General features: G+C 43.5%; 1 protein-coding gene across 1 annotated transcript in view; it reads left to right on the top strand.

The window, feature by feature from the left end:
- Positions 1 to 20,160, top strand: part of LOC137414913 (protein dispatched homolog 3) — a 235,065-nt gene that overhangs the window by 192,712 nt on the left and 22,193 nt on the right. The window contains exons 5-6 of the mRNA XM_078775200.1: positions 8,152 to 8,374; positions 9,186 to 9,322. Of these exons, the coding sequence (XP_078631326.1) occupies positions 8,152 to 8,374; positions 9,186 to 9,322 (360 nt within the window). The remainder of the gene's footprint in view (positions 1 to 8,151; positions 8,375 to 9,185; positions 9,323 to 20,160) is intronic.

The following is a 20,160-nucleotide window of genomic DNA, read 5'->3' as shown; positions in this document are numbered from 1 at the left end:
ACATTGTTGCATATTTGGGAAATATCTCTCGGGAATCCAATATTCTTGGTGAAAGGATGGAATTTATTTCCACTGAGCACACGCAGGAGTGAAAATTCATAAGTTGGAACACAAAGTTCAACTTCATATTCTTAGTTGGCTCGCTCATTACATTCGCAGCTGTTACAATGTCGACATTAAATGTTCAACTAGAACAGCACTGGGATAGCCAATGTCTCCGCCAGGCGGACCACTTAACGTTTTGTATCCAACTCATCTGTATCCGAAATTTAAACAAAATCTAATTTGCAGGTTTTTTTCACCTATCCAACTCATCCACCAAGTTTTGTCATAATCACTCCACAACTTCTTGAAATATCATGCTATATATCGTTTTTGGCCTTACCTTTCAATAGTGAGGAATCGCTTCAAAATTTAGAAACTTCTCGTATCCGGATCCAGATCTTCACCAAAATCGAGGCAATTCGTCCTTGTCACACATTTAACATGTTCCCCAAGTTTTGTCCAAATCCATCCACAACTTTTTGAGATATCCTGCTATATATTGTGTTTGGCCCCATCTCTCAAAGGTGAAGAATCATTTAAAAGTTATAGTATCCGAACCCAGATTTTCACCAAAATCTAATCAATTCTTCCTTGTCACACACCCAACCTGTCCACCAAGTTTCGTCTGAATCCGTACATAATGTTTTGAGATATCCTACTCACAGACAGACAAAGAAACAGACAAAGATAGTGGTGTAAACATAACCTCCATCCATCCACCTGTAACAAATTGGCACCAGCAAACTGTTAAACAGGTACAGATACATTCAAAGTACACTGCCCCCATGCTAAATATAATAAATAACAGATCCTCCAGAGCACCGGTGGTGCCCGGCGATCCCACTGTGCAGCACATAGAGATGTTATTGGGAGGGAGAGGTGTACAATAATTAATGAATTGCGTAATTAAAATAAATAAATAATAATCGTAAAATAATTAATTTCTTAATCAATTGGCTAATAGTATACCTCAACCACCAGTGTTTCATCCGAAGCTGTAACTGAAAAAAAAAGAAGCAATTAAATAATTAATTAATCGAGAAATTAAATAATTAATCGATTAATTGATTAATCAATAAGTCAAAAATATCCTTTATAGCAGTTCCAGACCATCAGGCCAAGTCAGCTGGTTTGTGACGATTGTGCCAAACTAGAAAGAAAGTGGGATTAATTGAGGTATTAAAGAAGAGTTGTCATACGTAAGATGATCTTTCGTAGGCTTTACTGATCTAAGGTAGAAGGGGTTAAAACACTTTGTCAGTAGACAAGTACTGTGGAATCAGTAGATGATAAACACAACACCCAAACCTGTGTTTTGGAGTATTTCATCCAAAAGAAAGGAATATATTTACAGCGCCTTCAGATAGTATTCACACCCCTTGACTTATTTTCACATTTTGTTGTATTACAGCCTGAATTCAAAATTGATTTTTGAAGAAAAAAAAAATCTACACATATTACATTATAATGTCAAAGTGGAATTGCAGGAGATGGGAGGACAAGTTTTTTTTTTTAGTTTTTTTTATACAAGATCGAGGCTCGTGAAAGAGCTAACATTAATCACACAAAAAGTCAAACCGACACACAAAACACAAAAAATAAGGGGAGCGGCAGACAAGATGGGGAGAGAGGGGGAAGGACACAAACACAACATTTGAGAGCAGGGACAACGGAAGAAATGTGGGAGGGGGGAGGGCTTTGGGGCAGGTGGGAGAGGTATAAAACATATGAACACTGCAAGGACTTCCAGGAAAGAAGTTGGAATTTCCCAAAAAAAAAAAGTATCTGGGGTGAATTAGTGGGGGTAGAAAAGATCAAGGTTTTGGATGGGGGGAAGATAAGAGATGGTGGTGAACAGCTGTTTTAAAGACCTGGAGGGAGGAGTTGGATTGAAGGGAGTGGGGGAGTTTGTTCCAGAGGCAGGAGAAAAGGGGAATAAAAGAGTGAAGGTGAGCAGAGAGCCCAGATTTTGGCAGTTTAACCATAATAGGGTTGCAGGCAGATCTTGTGCGACCTGAAGGAATATTGGGGGGACAGAGCACAGAGAGAGCTGGGGGAGCAAGGCCGGAGAGGAGTCGGTAGAAGACGGAAAGACCACCAACCTGCCTGCGGTGAGTGAGTGAAAGGCTCTCGGAGTTAACTTCATCGCAGGAGATTCCAATGATTCTGAAACCTTTGGTTTCAACAGCGTGAAGCCGAGCTAGGTGTGATGCAGGAGCACCACCCCAGAGGGGGGAAAAGTATTCCATTGAGCTGCGGATGAAAGCCTTGTATGTGGTGAGGAGCTCAGGTGTGCCAAGGAAGGACTTCGCACGACGGAGGATGCCCAGTCGGCGACTGGCTTTGGAGGCCAGCTTGGAAATGTGGTTTTCCCAAGAAAGATCATGGCAGATAGTGAGACCCAAAAGCTTGAGCGACAGAACTTCTTGGAGAGGATTGTTGAGAAAGTAGATGGGAGGGTTTTCCAGTCGGTCCTTTCGGAGAGACATTGTAAGAGTGTGCGATTTGTCAGGCTTGAAAGACATGTTCCACTTGTTTGACCAGTCTGTGATTTTTTCCAGGTCTGCAGAGATGACCTGGCATAGATCTTCCCCAGATCGATGCTGTTTTTCCAGATGGACAACAGTTTTTTTTAATTTTAACAAAATAATTAAAAATGAAAATCTTAAATGTATTGAGTCAATAAGTGTTCAAACCCCTTTGCTATGACACTCCAAATTGAGATCAGGTGCATCCAATTTCTTTTGATCATCATTGAGATGTCTCGACAACTTGATTGGAGTCCACCTGTGGGAAATTCAATTGATAGGACATGATTTAGAAAGAACACACCTTTATATATGAGGTCCAACAGTTGACAGTGCATGTCAGAGCAGAAACTCCACCATGAAGTCCAAGAAACTGTTTGTATAACTCCGAGATAGAATTGTGAGGAGGCATAGATCTGGAGAAGGGTATGAAATAATTTCTAGAGTGTTGAAAGTTCCCAAGAGCACAGTGAGCTCCATCAATAGGAAATGTAAAGAATATGGAACTACAGAGACTCTTCCTAGAGCTGGCTGTCCGACCAAACTGAGCAACCGGGCAAGAAGGACCTTGGACAGGGAGGTGACCATTAACCCAATGACCACTCTGACAGAACTACAGCTGAGATGGGAGAACCTGCCAGATGGACAACAGTCTCTGCAGCACTTCACAAATCTAGCTTTATGGGAGAGTGGCCAGACGGATGCCACTCCTGACAAAAAGGCACATGACAGCATGCCTGGAGTTTGCAAAAAGGCATGAGTAAGACAGAGAGCATGAGGCAAAAGATTCTGTTGTATGATGAGACGAAAATTGAACTCTTTGGCCTGAATGCAAAGTGCTACGTCTGGCAGAAGCCGAGAACACCTCATCACCCATTTAACATCATCCCTACCGTGAAGCATTGTGTTGGCAGCATCATGCTATGGGGAGGCTTTTCAGCAGCAAGGACTTGGAGACTTGTAAATATAGAGGGAACAATGAATGGAGCCAAAAAAGGGAAATCCTTGAGGAGAACCGGCTTCAGAGTGCAAATGACCTTAGACTGCGGCGAAGATTTACGCTCTAACATGCCAATGACCCCAAGCATACAGCCAAAACAACTCTGGAATGCCTTCAGGACAAGAACGTGAAAAGTCCTTGAGTGGCCCTGCCAAAGCCCAGGCTTGAGTCCCATTGATAATCTGTGGAAAGACCTGAAGGTTGCTGTTAACTGACGCTCCCATCCAACGTGACAGAGCTTGAGCAAATCTGCGAGGAAGAAAGGAAGAAACTCTCCAAATACAAATGTGCAAAACTGCTACAGACATACTACCCAAGAAGACTCGAAGCTGTAATCGCTGCCAAAGGCGCTTCTATGTAGTATTGACTCAGTGGGTTTTAGATAATTCTGTATTTCATTTTTTATGATGTCGTAAAAGTTTCTACTAAAAAAAATTACACTTTGACATAATGGGGTAGTATGTGTAGATCAGTGACAAAAAAAATCTAAATTTCATCCATTTTAAATTCAGGCTGTAACATAACAAAATGTGAAAAAGCCTAGGGGTTTGAATACTTACTGAAGGTACTGTACATTTGGTTTTTATTAATGAAGTGTATTTTTTCTGCAACAATGTTAAGCAGGTGATACACTGGAGCAATTAGTCCATGTGAAATGTCAGGCAATTCGTTTTAGTGTCACTGGCACTTCACCTAAGGGTGGCCTCAGATTCACCTCGCGATCGAGTGTGTGTACGTCGCATGGGACTCACCCATGATACCCGAATGTCATTCCGGCCCTACTTTACAAATTGCCCCACTCTGATTTCACCTGGGTGTCTCACCACCGCATATCTTTGGTGTACATCAGGCGGATGTATTAATCCCTCCTGAATAATGGCCCGGCGTTTGCACAGATGAATCACTCCAGTGTGTGGCTCACTTTAGATGTCGAACACAACACGGTTTTAATATTCGGATTTCACTTCATTCATCCCTTTTAGATCTCCTTCTTATAGCCAACAATGAAAGACCTCGCAACAACATTTTTTTTTTCCTCCCTTCTGTATATTTTGAATGATCACACCAGGAAGCAGCTTGCATAAAAGCCTTTGAAGTCGGAGACTTGTTAAAGCCTTCCTATTTGTCTTCTCCCTGGAGATTGAAGTTTTTTTGAATTAGCGGCGTAGGTACGTCATATAGTTGTCGAGTTTTTCTAACTGCAGCTGTCACCAAAATCTGCAGAAACAATATCCCTTCACAGGAGACAGAAAAATATTTAAATTCCACCAAAATATTGACAATTCAACTTTGTTTTATTAAAACTTCCAGCTGGTAGGCCTCACATCTCCTGCACCTAGGCCTCACATCTCCTGCAACTAGGCCTCCCATCTCCTGCAACTAGGCCTCCCATCTCCTGCAACTAGGCCTCCCATCTCCTGCAACTAGGCCTCCCATCTCCTGCAACTAGGCCTCCCATCTCCTGCAACTAGGCCTCCCATCTCCTGCAACTAGGCCTCCCATCTCCTGCAACTAGGCCTCCCATCTCCTGCAACTAGGCCTCCCATGTCCTGCAACTAGGCCTCCCATCTCCTGCAACTAGGCCTCCCATGTCCTGCAACTCGGTCTCCCATGTCCTGCAACTAGGCCTCCCATCTCCTGCAACTAGGCCTCCCATCTCCTGCAACTAGGCCTCCCATCTCCTGCAACTAGGTCTCCCATCTCCTGCAACTAGGCCTCCCATCTCCTGCAACTAGGCCTCCCATCTCCTGCAACTAGGTCTCCCATGTCCTGCAACTAGGCCTCCCGTCTCCTGCAGCTAGGCCTCCCGTCTCCTGCAACTAGGCCTCCCGTCTCCTGCAACTCGGCCTCCCGTCTCCTGCAACTAGGTCTCCCGTCTCCTGCAACTAGGGTCTCCCATCTCCTGCAACTAGGCCTCCCATCTCCTGCAACTAGGTCTCCCATGTCCTGCAACTAGGCCTCCCGTCTCCTGCAACTAGGTCTCCCGTCTCTTGCAACTAGGCCTCCCGTCTCCTGCAACTAGGTCTCCTGTCTCCTGCAACTAGGGTCTCCCATCTCCTGCAACTAGGCCTCCCATCTCCTGCAACTAGGCCTCCCATCTCCTGCAACTAGGCCTCCCATGTCCTGCAACTAGGTCTCCCATGTCCTGCAACTAGGCCTCCCATCTCCTGCAACTAGGCCTCCCATGTCCTGCAACTATGTCTCCCATGTCCTGCAACTAGGCCTCCCATCTCCTGCAACTAGGCCTCCCATCTCCTGCAACTAGGCCTCCCATCTCCTGCAACTAGGTCTCCCATCTCCTGCAACTAGGTCTCCCATCTCCTGCAACTAGGCCTCCCATCTCCTGCAACTAGGCCTCCCATCTCCTGCAACTAGGCCTCCCATCTCCTGCAACTAGGCCTCCCATCTTCTGCAACTAGGTCTCCAATGTCCTGCAACTAGGCCTCCCGTCTCCTGCAACTAGGCCTCCCGTCTCCTGCAACTAGGCCTCCCGTCTCCTGCAACTAGGCTTCCCGTCTCCTGCAACTAGGTCTCCCGTCTCTTGCAACTAGGCCTCCCGTCTCCTGCAACTAGGGTCTCCCATCTCCTGCAACTAGGCCTCCCATCTCCTGCAACTAGGCCTCCCATCTCCTGCAACTAGGCCTCCCATGTCCTGCAACTAGGTCTCCCATGTCCTGCAACTAGGCCTCCCATCTCCTGCAACTAGGCCTCCCATGTCCTGCAACTAGGTCTCCCATGTCCTGCAACTAGGCCTCCCATCTCCTGCAACTAGGCCTCCCATCTCCTGCAAATAGGTCTCCCGTCTCCTGCAACTAGGGTCTCCCATCTCCTGCAACTAGGCCTCCCATCTCCTGCAACTAGGCCTCCCATCTCCTGCAACTAGGCCTCCCATCTCCTGCAACTAGGCCTCCCATGTCCTGCAACTAGGCCTCCCGTCTCCTGCAACTTGGCCTCCCATCTCCTGCAACTAGGCCTCCCATCTCCTGCAACTAGGTCTCCCATCTCCTGCAACTAGGTCTCCCATCTCCTGCAACTAGGTCTCCCATCTCCTGCAACTAGGTCTCCCATCTCCTGCAACTAGGTCTCCCATCTCCTGCAACATTTCAAACAAAGATAAAACGTTGTTATTTTCACGGCAAGTGACGATGTGCTTTGTCATATTGCTATGGATCTGAGCGAAAGGTGTCAAATTGGGTAGTTATTTGTGAACCAAATAAAGATTCTTGTTTATTTAGATACCTCTTGGCAAATCGTCATGCAACAGAGTCATATTTTAATCGAATGCACCTGGGGGCAGAAGCAAAGGGAAAATAAAAATTGAGAAAAGTAAGAGAAGGACAGAGGGGAGAGAAGTGTAGGAGGGGGGAGAGAATGGAAATAAGTTTGGGAGAAGATCTGAGGAAGAGGAAGGGAAGGGGAGGGAAAGGAAGGGACAGGTATGGAGGAGGGGAGTGGGAGCAGTCACAAATTCTACCATATTTGCATATGCACGAATTAAATGGCTCTTTGTATGTTAATTGAATGTTTGTGCAAGATATTTGTAGTTTTTGATTAAAAACCCCATTGAGAACAAGAATAAAGCTGAGAAAATGTGCGCAGAGACGTTATTTATACATTAATTAGCATCATCATTAATCACATTGTGACATTTGTTAATTAGGACTTCCAATTTCTCATACCATTGCTTCCAAACAATGTCCCATCTGCTACTCATTTTTGAGCTCCACAATTGAGAGCCTTTGTTGTAAAACTGACAGCAATTGCAGGAAGCCGCAAAGAAGGAGGAAGTTGAAAAAAGAAAGAAAAAGGGAGTGTAGGTGTGGGGTGTTTTAGAGGGTGTTGGTGGTGGTGTGTCAGTGAAGAATGTTTTATATTCAAAGGTTTCAAGAAGGAATTGATAAATATTCATGTTTCTTGTTATTTTTGTATGCCCATGCGAGAAATTCCTACAAATTAGAATATGTCCAACCGCTGCCTAATTACAGTGTGTGGCTTTTGCATAATGTAATCTAAATTTCCAGGCTATTTATCTCAATATACTTATTAACTTTATCTAACCTTCTTGGCTTATCCACAAGCCATAACTAATGCGGTGAATGGAGTAATAAAGGTCGTTGTGTTGTTATTCCGGTCATGCTGGCACATTTGTTTTAGGATCTGAATTTAAAAAACCACCTTTAGAGGCCATTTTTCCCCGCAAGCGGGGGTTGGCCTTTTTCGGGGACCGTGGTTGTTGTTGTTTTTTTTGGTCCCCTTTTTGAAGCAATGTTTTACGGCCGGATGCCCTTCCTGACGCCAACCCTTTTTGTCGCCTTTTTACGACAAACAGGGAATTACCAGTGAACTGGTACTCAATTTGCCGACCTCGGAAGGATGAACAGGCTGAGTCAACCCCCCTGGCGTTAATTCAGCGATCGACCGGGATTTCGAACCCAGGATCCTAGGATCCTAAGCTGGCACCATAGCCGCTAGCCTAACACCAAGCTCAATGTTTTAGGATCTGAATGAAAACCGAAAATCCATAGATTCCTAACACAGGTTGGCCTCTTCCTATACCTTTCCTTCCTCCACCCATAGGCTCGTTGCACCTAGCATTGACCCATCCGCAAACGTATTGGTTTGTGGATGCGACGCTGGACGTGTCAACTTACCTGCGCAGCCGCCTCCTCCGTGCGGAGTTGGCCTTGGGCGCACCTCTTCCTGGTTTTGACTCTGCACGGGACCGTCCAACTCTTCAGCGGGAGAGCGTGCGTTCTTTCATGTTGGGATATGCTGAGCTGCTGCCCACGTTGTCCACCAAGTATGATCATGAGTTACATTGCTTACATTTAGTATCAAATGCAATTATCTTCTGTACCTTTAACAGGAAGTGTACCCTACTGTGTACAGCAAGTGTGTATACCCTCCCTCTGCACCCTCTTATATACTTTATTTATTTATTTATTTTCTTCTAGTTGCTTTCGGTGAATTCAGTTGTAGATCTGTAGATGTTAACCTTGAGTACGTTGTCTATAAACACCGCATTGCTAACCCCAATTGCCAGTTCCAAGGCCAGTATTGTACTGGTACTTTTTCTTATTTCCTATTTCGATCATTTCCTTCCTCCAATTTGGCATTTTCTTGGCCAGATTATTTCTTTCATGAGTGATACCTTGTTCTTCTTTCACCTAAAATTCTACCTTTTAAGTACATATATCTGGATTTGAATTAATTTATGGAGGCCTGGAGGTATCCTCCCTTTTATATCATTCCAACCGCTTCCCCAATCGTTATTCCTCTCCCCTATCCTCCGCCTTTTTTTTTTTTTTTTTAAGTTTGATATGAACCCATGCCCTTCCCTTCCCCTTCCCCTTCCCTTGTAGAATCCGAAATTAATTATGGAGGTAATTATCACCTGTCCTGTAATTTTGTTCCTTTAAAAAAAATCAATTTGACCTTTCATCTACCCTACACCAGCTTCATCCTCCTTTTCTCTGCCGCCTCCCCCCATCTCTCTCTCTCTCTCTCTCTGTCTCTCTGTCTCTTTCTCCTGCTCCCCACCCCTCATACCTCTCTCTCCCTTGTTGTACATCTTCTTGCCTGTCTCCCTCCTCTCTCCTTCCCTCCCCCAGCTCTGTACGTGTGCTGTATGGAGGTCCAGACCTATTTGATAATGAAGTGAGGGAGACATTTCGTGGTGATGTTCGTCTTGCCATCGTCAGTGCAACTTTTATTGCCTTGTTGGTTTTCCTGCTCACTCATGCCTCGTGTACGTTTTTCGAGAACTAGTTTGCACTATATTTGGAGAACTAGTTTTCACCCCCACCCCTTCCTTCCCACACCATCCCTCATTGAGATACCACGATGCTCACATTATGAATGACTGATGTACTATCTTTTTGATTACAGGAAGATAGCAAGTATATCAGACTTTAGATTATATTCTATTCCTGATTACATGCAGGTTCACATCTCACTATCATACAATTATTACCACTTATTATTACTAGCGGAGTACCCGCTCTATGGGTGATCTTGTTCCACGCATGCAACACGTTCTTCTGATACATACCTTTATTTGGGTGGTGCATAGGCAACTGACAGCTCCCTCAATCCCATCTGCAACTAGGTCTAATAAAAAATAAAATAACCTGAGTTACATGCATGAAGCAAAAACATGCTTACTGCTTATAATTCAAAACACCTTACTGCCCTGGAAAACGTGGGGACAGGAATACTGGACTGTAAAGGATGGGGACTTGTAATACCTTCTCCCACCTGGAGGCAGCGCTATATGATACACATTTACATAGAGATCCCCCCTACCCAAAGACCAGCAACAAAGATAAACAAGAGGAAAATATCGAGGCATATCCCGAGACGGTGGGTCCATGGCTCCCATGATAAATTAAAATCTTCTCCACTTCAAAAGTTTACAAATTAGATTTAAAACTAGAGCAATGTGACTGTGTCGCCAATATGCCTCCGCATAGTAGTCAGGTCAAAATACAGTTTAACCCCCAAAAAATTGCTACAAAAGGTTTCTCAACTGATTCTGGTAGGGTTTAGCGTACGTTATAACATACTAAAAGTTTACCAAAGTAGGACCCCCGGAAAAGTGTTTTTTTCAAGATGGCGTCCAAGATGGCCGCCGAAACCTCTTAATGATCATAACTATGTAACTATCAACTCAAATTTGATGATCTTGGTGTCTATCCCTAGGTTTTTGGGGGCAAGGAACACATTAAGACCATTAAAAATGAAAGTGGGCCATTATATGTAACACAAAAATCCAATATGGCGTCAATAATGGCCGCCAACACCTCCAAATGACCGCAAGTCCATAACTATTGACTCAAATTTAATGATCTTGATGTCTATCCCCAGGTTTTTGGGGCAAGGAACACATTAAGACAACTTTGGATATTACTGAGCTGTTGAATCATTATGAAATTGAACTCATGACCTTCAGCTGTCACCTAATGCACAAACACCTTTGTCCATAGAATAAGTTTCAGAGCGTTCAGTTTTGAGTGTCATCCTCCTCCTCAGTATCGACCTCTTGAGTGTTGTTTGGATTGTCACAGTTTTCAGTTTGGCAAGGGCCACATGCAGCAGTGCAGCTGCAGCGGAGTCCATAGCGTCTGCAGCTGCATCGAGAGGATTTGCATCCCCCCAAACAGTTGCAATGGATAATTTTCAAGAGTTCGTCAGGCGCAGCATTTTTTTTTTTTTTTTTTTTTTTTTTTTTGTATACAAGATCGAGGCTCGTGAAAGAGCGAACATTAATCACACAGAAAGACAAACAGACACACAAAACAAATAACATCGGGAGCGGTAGACAAGATGGGGAGAGAGGGGGAAGGACACAAACACAACATTTGAGAGCAGGGACCGAGAGACATGGAGACATCGAGAGAACTGTGGGAGGGAGAGGGCTTTGGGGAGAAGGCATGGGAAGGGGGCGGGGGTGGGAGAGGTATAAAACATATGGACACTGCCAAGACTTCCAGGAAAGAAGTTGGAATTTCAAACAAGGTGGATCTGGGGTGAATTAGTGGGGGTAGAAAAGATCAAGGTTTTGGATGGGGGAAGATAAGAGATGGTGGTGAACAGCTGTTTTGAAGACCTGGACGGAGGAGTGTGATTGAAGTGAGTGTGGGAGTTTGTTCCAGAGGCGGGAGAAAAGAGGAATGAAAGAGTGAAGGTGAGCAGAGAGCCGAGATTTCGGCAGTTTAACCATCAGAGGGTGGCTGGCAGATCTTGTGCGACCTGTAGGAATATTTGGGGGACAGAGCACAGAGAGAGCTGGGGGAGCAAGGCCGGAGAGGAGTCGGTAGAAGACAGAAAGACCACCTACCTGCCTGCGGTGAGTGAGTGAAAGGCCCTCAGAGATTTTGGGTCATAATTGGAATTAACTGATCATTTTCCTGTTTCCATCCCCATTCAGTTGGGTTCATTTCATTTGCCATCCCCATCCATACCATAATTTGAAAGTACACACGTTGGCTATGGAATATTGTTGCAAGTGATGTTGGGGGGAGCCGTTCAGAAGTGACAAATGCTTGAGCAGTTGCCACTTTTTTGGTGAAAATGATATGGCGCAGTGATGATAGCGTATCATTAGACTTGCCACCAAAGAGATCAACCATCAGGTCTTTGCCAAGATCTGATATGTCCTCTTGAGATTTGTTTTGAAGGATGAATGCACTAGCACAGGACTTCATGACAGGATCAGATTTCACTAATTTCCGGAAGGCTGACTTTTTTCCGATGCCGAAAATCCTTGAAGTAGAATCACATCCTGAGTAGGCATGTACAAAGAGCAACTCATTGCACACATCGTCTCCTAAAGTTTCTTTCAACAGGTTAATGTTATACACTCTGTGTTCTTTTGACTGCTTGTTTGCATCAGAACGGAAGTAGATGATCTCATTGTCTGTTCTGGAGTAATGAAGGAGCAAGATCAGCAAATCTGTATCCTCACCGACCAACGTTGTGGTGCAATGACGGGATCGTTCAACAGTTGCCTTAACGATATCAACGTCTGCATCCCCTGGTGACTGAATGACATGGCATCCCCTTTTAGTTAGTGCTGTGCTGATGAGAGCAATCATGTCTGCCTTGTTTTTGTCACGAGACAAAAAGTCAGCCTTTTTGCCTGCAAACTCTGTTTCTGCAGTGAAACTAACAATAGGGTGCAGGTTTTTTCCTCGTCTCTGATGTGTGTTGTCTTTTATGGAGGGACCTTCACCATAGCCATCGAACACCACTGTCGCTTGTCCGTAATGTCTCACAGTGAAGTCTGCATAAAACTCAGCTATTGCATTATATGAGTCGCCTTTGTTCCATGGTAAACGATGGAGCAAAGAGCCACCATCAAGCACGTAACAATCTGTTTTGGGAATAGAGTTCATCACAGCCTCACTTGATAAGTCCGCAGCATGGTCTCGAATTGCCTGAGCAAGCTGAGGTTTGTCTGCTGTTCGAAGAATGTTCCTGGTCTCAAAGAGGGCTGGAGGGTAGGGGCTTAGTTCATACGTCAAAACCTCTTCAAGGGAAAGATCTCCTGACCTTGACACCAGAAGGAAACGCTGGAACAGAAGGGCAGGATCAATGGTACGATCAGGAGCAATCTTCACAGCAGAGATATTCCCAAGGGTTTTGGCTCTGTCTTTCCGCTTGAATTTGTAAGTAAATGCCGACTTTCCGATTATATCTTCAATGATCTTGTTTCCAACCGATTCAAAGTCATGTACATTCACATCTGGCCCAGCCACTATCCCGTTGACAATGTTTCTCAGAGTAGGATCAGATGTGAAGGGTGAGCAGGCTGCAAGCTTTATCCGAATTTTCTCGAGATCAGATGCATCTCTTTTGATGCGCGCCTCAGTTGAGTCTTTGTGTTGCGGACTTGTAGTATAGGTTAGGTTTGTGAAATCCTGCATCGCAATGTTGTACTCGGATGTTACAGGTGCAGATAAGGTCCAAAGGTTTCGCATGTCCTCGGTCATCCCACTGCCGCGAGTTAGACCACCAGTGCTCTTCAGAGACCTCATCAACGTTTGTTCGATGACAAGATCACTACTATGACAGCTCGTGGGCAATGACAGCTCGTGGGCGAACTGCCTGAATTATGGCATGACCAACTGCCGCAACCTTGCGTCTTGTGTCTTTCCCAACGAACAATGTTTCCAGTGCTGTCTGCAGACTAGTCGGAATGAACGATAGGGCTGAATCAAGTTTTAAATCATCACTACTTGGATACTGATTCGTCACGGTAGAAACCTGAGATTTTATATCACTTCTGATTAACCTAGCAGCAGTTTCAATAATAGCGCGTTTTTGGGACTCTTCATCGCCTTCCTGACACGTTTGCTTGTAGTATGATCTCAGAATCTGCGACGTTTGTTCTCTCATCGTAACAATATCGTCCAAGCCTTCTCTTTCACCAAAAAAAATTGAGTCCTTAAAGCGTTCTTTAAGACGCTTTTTCAAACTGTAATTGTCATACGGTTCCGAATCAGGATTACAAAGATACCCTTTCATTATGAGGCTCAAAGATGTAGCAGTTAGTTGTTCCTCACTGTTCAGTTCTAGGTAAGCACACATTTTCTGAAATGCTTCATACTTATCTTCATCTTTAGGACGACCACACTTTCTGCGCTTGGCTTCGGGGGCTTTCTGGAACTCTAAAGGCACAGACTTGAAGGACCGGAAATTTCCACTACACGAATGATGATAAAGTCCGTCTGCTGCATGTAAATCTCGTAAATAGTATTCAATCCGACCCTTTACAGTATGTCCCCAATCATCTGAACGGGATTCACAGACCTCCACAATTGTCTCCACAAATTTGTCAGTCCGTACCCAGCTAAAGTGTCCCTTGTCCAAATCAATTGTACATCCACAGAATACGCAATCCTTTTCACTGTCAAAACCTCCACTTGATTGTCTTGTGGTTCTCTTTGGTGGCACAGAACCACTACTTTTCTTTGCAACATGGCTTTTAATGTTTTTATCATTTATGTACCGTTGACGACAGCTTTTATGTACTTTAGTACTGGCTTCAACTACAAGATCGTCCTTCCGCTTTACACTGGCTTCATTTATTCCCTTCGCCCCCTTCCACTGAATTGCAACCCAGTTATCACTGGAATCCTCGATCTCCTCCTTGCAGATTGGACAAAAAGCTTGACTGGCTGTGCTTGCACTCATTGTTGAATCATGTCTGAAAAAGAGAAAGATGAGAATTAGTTATTCAGTTAGATCCAATTCGACACATTCTTCAGGTCAATATATGGAAAATGCCCCCTCAACCTGTTAGATAATGGCCCACTTTCATTTTTAATGGTCTTAATGTGTTCCTTGCCCCCAAAAACCTAGGGATAGACACCAAGATCATCAAATTTGAGTTGATAGTTACATAGTTATGATCATTAAGAGGTTTCGGCGGCCATCTTGGACGCCATCTTGAAAAAAACACTTTTCCGGGGGTCCTCCTTTGGTAAACTTTTAGTATGTTATAAAGTACACTAAACCCTACCAGAATCAGTTGAGAAACCGTTTGTAGCAATTTTTTGGGGGTTGAGGGGGTATTTTCCATATATCGACCTTACTATAGTCCCACAATGGGTAGATGCCCTCTTTCACTGTCCTAAAAATAAACAAGTTTGATTTAAATCCTTTCAGCTGTTTTGAAGTATCACATTTTCACCAGCCTTGACAGGTTTCATATTGATCGGTGAAGCGCTTTCAGAGAAGGGATTTTTTGAAATATCAGCTTTCAAGCTAATATGGCTGCCACACCACATGAGACATGACATGAAAAAAATGTATGCTCTGCATATGTATGGGTAGAGGATCATGTTTGTGAAGTTTCGTGTTGATCGGATAAGGTTCGTTTTTCTATCCAAGATGGCTGTCAAACCACATGACCTATGATGTCATTATTTTCAAACTATATGCAACAGTGGTGCTAGTTGATATTTGTAAAATTTTGCATCGATAGGGTAAGTGGTTTCAGAGATATAATTATTTAATATTTTCCATCAATCCAATATGGCTGCCACACCATGTGACCAATGATGTTTTTGTGATCATCTTTTAATTGCCATGCCTAGTCAATGACACACGTAAAGTTTTGAGTCAATCGATTTGGTGGTTTGGGAGAAGATGTTTTTATATGGTTTTAGGTGAAATCCAATATGGCTGCCAAACCATGTGACCTATGATGTCATAAGTTTAATATTTCAATACAAATAGGTCATACATAGATCATGTGCATGCATTTTCAGATTTTTAGGATAAGGAATTTGATTAGTACATTTTTGGCTGGTATACCACTTCACCTATGATGCCATCATTATCATGGTTTTGTTCCCCATTGGGAGTACTTGACAATGTGCCAAGTTTAAAATTTTTCCATTCAGCGGTTTCCGAGAAATAATTTCTTTATTATTTGCGTTTATTCCAAGATGGCCGCCATACCACGTGACCTATGATGTCACAATTGTGATAACATTCTGAATGGGTGTCACTCCTAACCTGAAAGTTTCGACTTAATCGGACATGTGGTTGCGGAGAAAAACGAGGTTTAGCCCTTACGGACGGACGGACGGACGGACGGACAACCCGAAAACATAATGCCTCCGGCCACCTTCTGGGGCGGAGGCATAAAAAATCCCGATACATTCATTGGGGTCATGCTGATGCTATGTATTCAGTCTGAATGTAATCGGGCCAGAATTGTAGGAAGAGTAGAACAACAAACAAATAAGAAATATGTGTTGTTTAGCACAATACTTGCGAAATCCCCCAAAAACGTTGTTGACCTTTGCTCGATGTTGTCATTTTGGCCGATGCTGACCTCAAAAATAATTGGTGGTTGGATTCAGTGATGTGATATGCAAATCCTCTTCAAACCCACACAGGGATATGACCAACATATCAGTGTCCAGAATAAAATCCATCTAAATATTGAATGTTCACAAGCTGTTGCAGATAGAATGGTCAGCTTATTTGTCCTGCATTTACTAATCTGTATTGCTCTATGCTCTTTTCCTAATTTTTCTCCTATAACATTGTGTCATGCTCAAATCCATTGCATGTGTTATTGCATGAAACTAGGTAAATGCCAACTACCTCAAGCGTCTCTGCAGTACACCACCATTGATATCGGAAAGTTTGCTTGTTGAGTTAGTCGATTGGCTGGGATCCCACATTCAAATGTCATTCTCTGTGTCTTCATTTGTCCATTGTCTGCTAATGTCCTTGTAATTCAGGTATAAGCACACCGGTGTCTCATAATGTCCTTGTCCTGCATGTGATATATGGACAAACTCCTCACTAATCTTTCCCCAAGGCAGTGTTCTGGGCCCTGTGCTTTTTCTGGTCTTCATAGATCTCTCCGACTCTCTTGAAAATCCTCTCGTCCTCTTTGCTGATGTCTCCACTCTCTGCCGCTCCATTCCTCATCCCTCAGATCGGCAGTCTGCAGCCTCCTCACTCTCTGCAGACCTGGACAAAATCACAGACTGGGCAAACAAGTGGAACATGTCTTTCAACCCTGACAAATCTCACACTCTTACTATCTCTCTCCGAAAAGACCGACTGGACAACCCTCCCAGCCACTTTCTGAATAATCCTCTCCAAGAAGTTCTGTCACTCCAGCTTTTGGGTCTCACTATCTGCCATGATCTTTCCTGGGAAAACCACATTTCAAATCTGGCCTCCAAAGCCAGTCGCCGACTGGGCATCCTCCGTCGTGCGAAGTCCTTCTTTGGCACACCTGAGCTCCTCACCACATACAAGGCTTTCATCCGCAGCTCAATGGAATACTGCTCTCCCCTCTGTGCTGGTGCTCCTGCCTCACACCTAGCTCGTCTTCACTCTGTTGAAACCAAAGCGTTCAGAATCATTGGAAGCTCCCGTGATGAAGCTAGCTCCGAGGGCCTTTCACTTACTCACCGCAGGCAGGTTGGTGGTCTTTCTGTCTGCTAACGACTCCTCTCCGGCCTTGCTCCTCCAGCTCTCTCTGGGCTCTGTCCCCCAAATATTCCTACAGGTCGCACAAGATCTGCCTGCAACCCTCTTATGGTTAAACTGCCAAAATCAAGACTCTCTGCTCACCTTCACTCCTTCATTCCTCTTTTCTCCCGCCTCTGGAACAAACTCCCTCACTCTCTTCAATCTCACTCCTCCCTCCAGGTCTTTAAAACAGCTGTTCACCACCATCTCTTATCTTCCCCCATCCAAAACCTTGATCTTTTCTACCCCTGCTAATTTCACCCCAAATCCACTTTTTTGAAATACCAACTTCTTTCCTGGAAGTCCTTGGTGTACTTGTGTTTATACTTCTCCCACCCCCCCCCCCTTCCCACGCCGCCTCTCCCCAAGCCCTCTCCCTCCCACATATTCCCGATGTCCCTGCTCTCAAATGTTGTGTTTATGTGCTTCCCCTTCTCTCCCCATCTTGTCTACCGCTCCCCTTTTTATATACTTTGTTTGTTTGTCTGTTTGATTTGTTTGTGTGAGAAATGTTAGCTCTTTCACGAGCCTCGATTATGTGTACAAAAAAAAAAAATCTTTAGATTTGCGTTAAAATAACACAAAGAGAAAGCAGAAAACCTACAGTGCGTCTCGTTTCAGAAGGAACAACTATCCTGCACTAAAACTGTTAAACACTGAAGTTCCCTTCATCTTCCATGGGTCTCTGATATGTTTTTGGCACATTGATTGAAAGGCTGGTTATATTTTCTTTTAATATGGAGAAATGTTCCAAGAAAGAACAATGAAGCTTTGAGTGAAGCACCTTTTGGAAGAAGCTTTTTAAAAATCAAATTATATGAAACATATGGAAACTGGCACGGAACTCGGCAGAGCGCATTCCTCTGCAAAGGTTTACGTTTTGTATCCAACTGATAGGCCTGATATGGATTCGGACTTGAAACAAAATCTAATCGGCTTGTTTTTTTCACCTAACCAACTCATCCACCAAGTTTTGTTATAATCCGTCCACAACGTTTTGAGATATTGTGGTATACATCGTTTTTGGCCCTATGTCTCAATGGTGAAGAATCAATTTAAAAAAATTATAGTATCTGGATCTTCACAAAATCAATCAATATGTTCTTGTCACACATCCAACCTGTCCCCAAGTTTCAACCGAATCTGTCAATAACCTGTTGAGATATCCTGCTCATGGACAGACAAATAAACATATGTCACCCACAGGGTGAACCGTATCTTGCCAAGTGACCTTGACCTTTGACCTTGACCTTAATAATTTCGTATGGTGAATAGTATGTCTTCATGACCAACGCACATGAAATATTGAAAGATTTTGATGAGAACTGAGGAAATAATTTTTTCATGAAAATTCCGTTTTTTCGTCATGACGTCATCAAATGACGTCATAGCGTCAAACTGTTTACAGATCTGGGAAGCACTCATCAAGGGCATTCATATGAGGTATTACTCGATATGGTACCTACGATTTCAAAATTTGACCTTGGGGTCAATATAATTTTCGACCTCCAGCGCTAACCATGAAGGTCAAGGCCGATCGCCACCAAAAACTAATCAGCTGAGCGCCGGACCATATACTAGATTCCCATGAAGTTTGGAGACGATCCGATCAAAGTTACTCAAAAAATAAGGGTTTCGTTGACCTCCATGATTGACCGCAAAGTGACCTTGACCTTTGACCTTGACCTTCATAATTTTGTGTGCTAAAGGGTATCTCTAAAAGACTCTGATATGCGAACTTACAAGAGTTTCCAAAGGGAACTGTGCTCTACAGAGTGACCTAAACAATGCGAACTAAAGCAATACAATATACATGAAAAGTGCAGTTTTTTCGTCATAACGCCGTCAAATGACGTCACATTGTCAAACTAGTTATATGTTTGGAAAGCACTCAACAAGGGCTTCAATTTGAGGTACTACTCGATATGGTAACTGAAACTTGAAAATTTTACCTTTTGGTCAAAATTGAATGACCTTCAAAATGACCTTGAAGGTCAAGGCCGATCGACACCAAAAACTAATCAACTGAGCGCCATACCACACCCTATATACCCACCAAGTTTGGAGATCATAAGATCAAAGTTACTCAAAAAATAAGGGTTTCGTTGACCTCCATGATTGACCGCAAAGTGACCTTGACCTTTGACCTTGACCTTCAAAATTTTGTGTGCTAAAGGGTATCTCTAAAAGACTCTGATATGCGAACTTACAAGAGTTTCCAAAGGGAACTGTGCTCTACAGAGTGACCTAAACAATGCGAACTAAAGCAATACAATATACATGAAAAGTGCAGTTTTTTCGTCATAACGCCGTCAAATGACGTCACATTGTCAAACTAGTTATATGTTTGGAAAGCACTCAACAAGGGCTTCAATTTGAGGTACTACTCGATATGGTAACTGAAACTTGAAAATTTTACCTTTTGGTCAAAATTGAATGACCTTCAAAATGACCTTGAAGGTCAAGGCCGATCGACACCAAAAACTAATCAGCTGAGCGCCATACCACACCCTATATACCCACCAAGTTTGGAGATCATAAGATCAAAGTTACTCAAAAAATAAGGGTTTCGTTGACCTCCATGATTGACCGCAAAGTGACCTTGACCTTTGACCTTTGCCCTTCAAAATTTTGTGTGCTGAAGGGTATCTCTATAGGACTCTGATCTGCGAAGTTACAGGAGTTTCCAATAATAACTGTGGTCTACAGAGTGATCTAAACGTGAAAAAAAAATGATTAACCACAAACAAAAAAACAAACAAAAAAACAAATGAACATATGTCACCCACAGGGTGAACCGTATCTTGCCATTTGACCTTGACCTTAATAATTTCGTATGGTGAATAGTATGTCTTCATGACCAACGCACATGAAATATTGAAAGATTTTGATGAGAACTGAGGAAAAAAATTTTTCATGAAAATTCCGTTTTTTCGTCATGACGTCATCAAATGACGTCATAGCGTCAAACTGTTTACAGATCTGGGAAGCACTCATCAAGGGCATTCATATGAGGTATTACTCGATATGGTACCTACGATTTCAAAATTTGACCTTGGGGTCAATAATTTTCGACCT

Source organism: Myxine glutinosa, chromosome 4 (assembly GCF_964187855.1).
Source record: "Myxine glutinosa chromosome 4, kmMyxGlut1.1, whole genome shotgun sequence".
Classification (NCBI taxonomy): domain Eukaryota; kingdom Metazoa; phylum Chordata; class Myxini; order Myxiniformes; family Myxinidae; genus Myxine; species Myxine glutinosa.
Note: the sequence above shows the minus strand (reverse complement) of the source record. Positions and strands in the feature narration are given on the sequence as shown.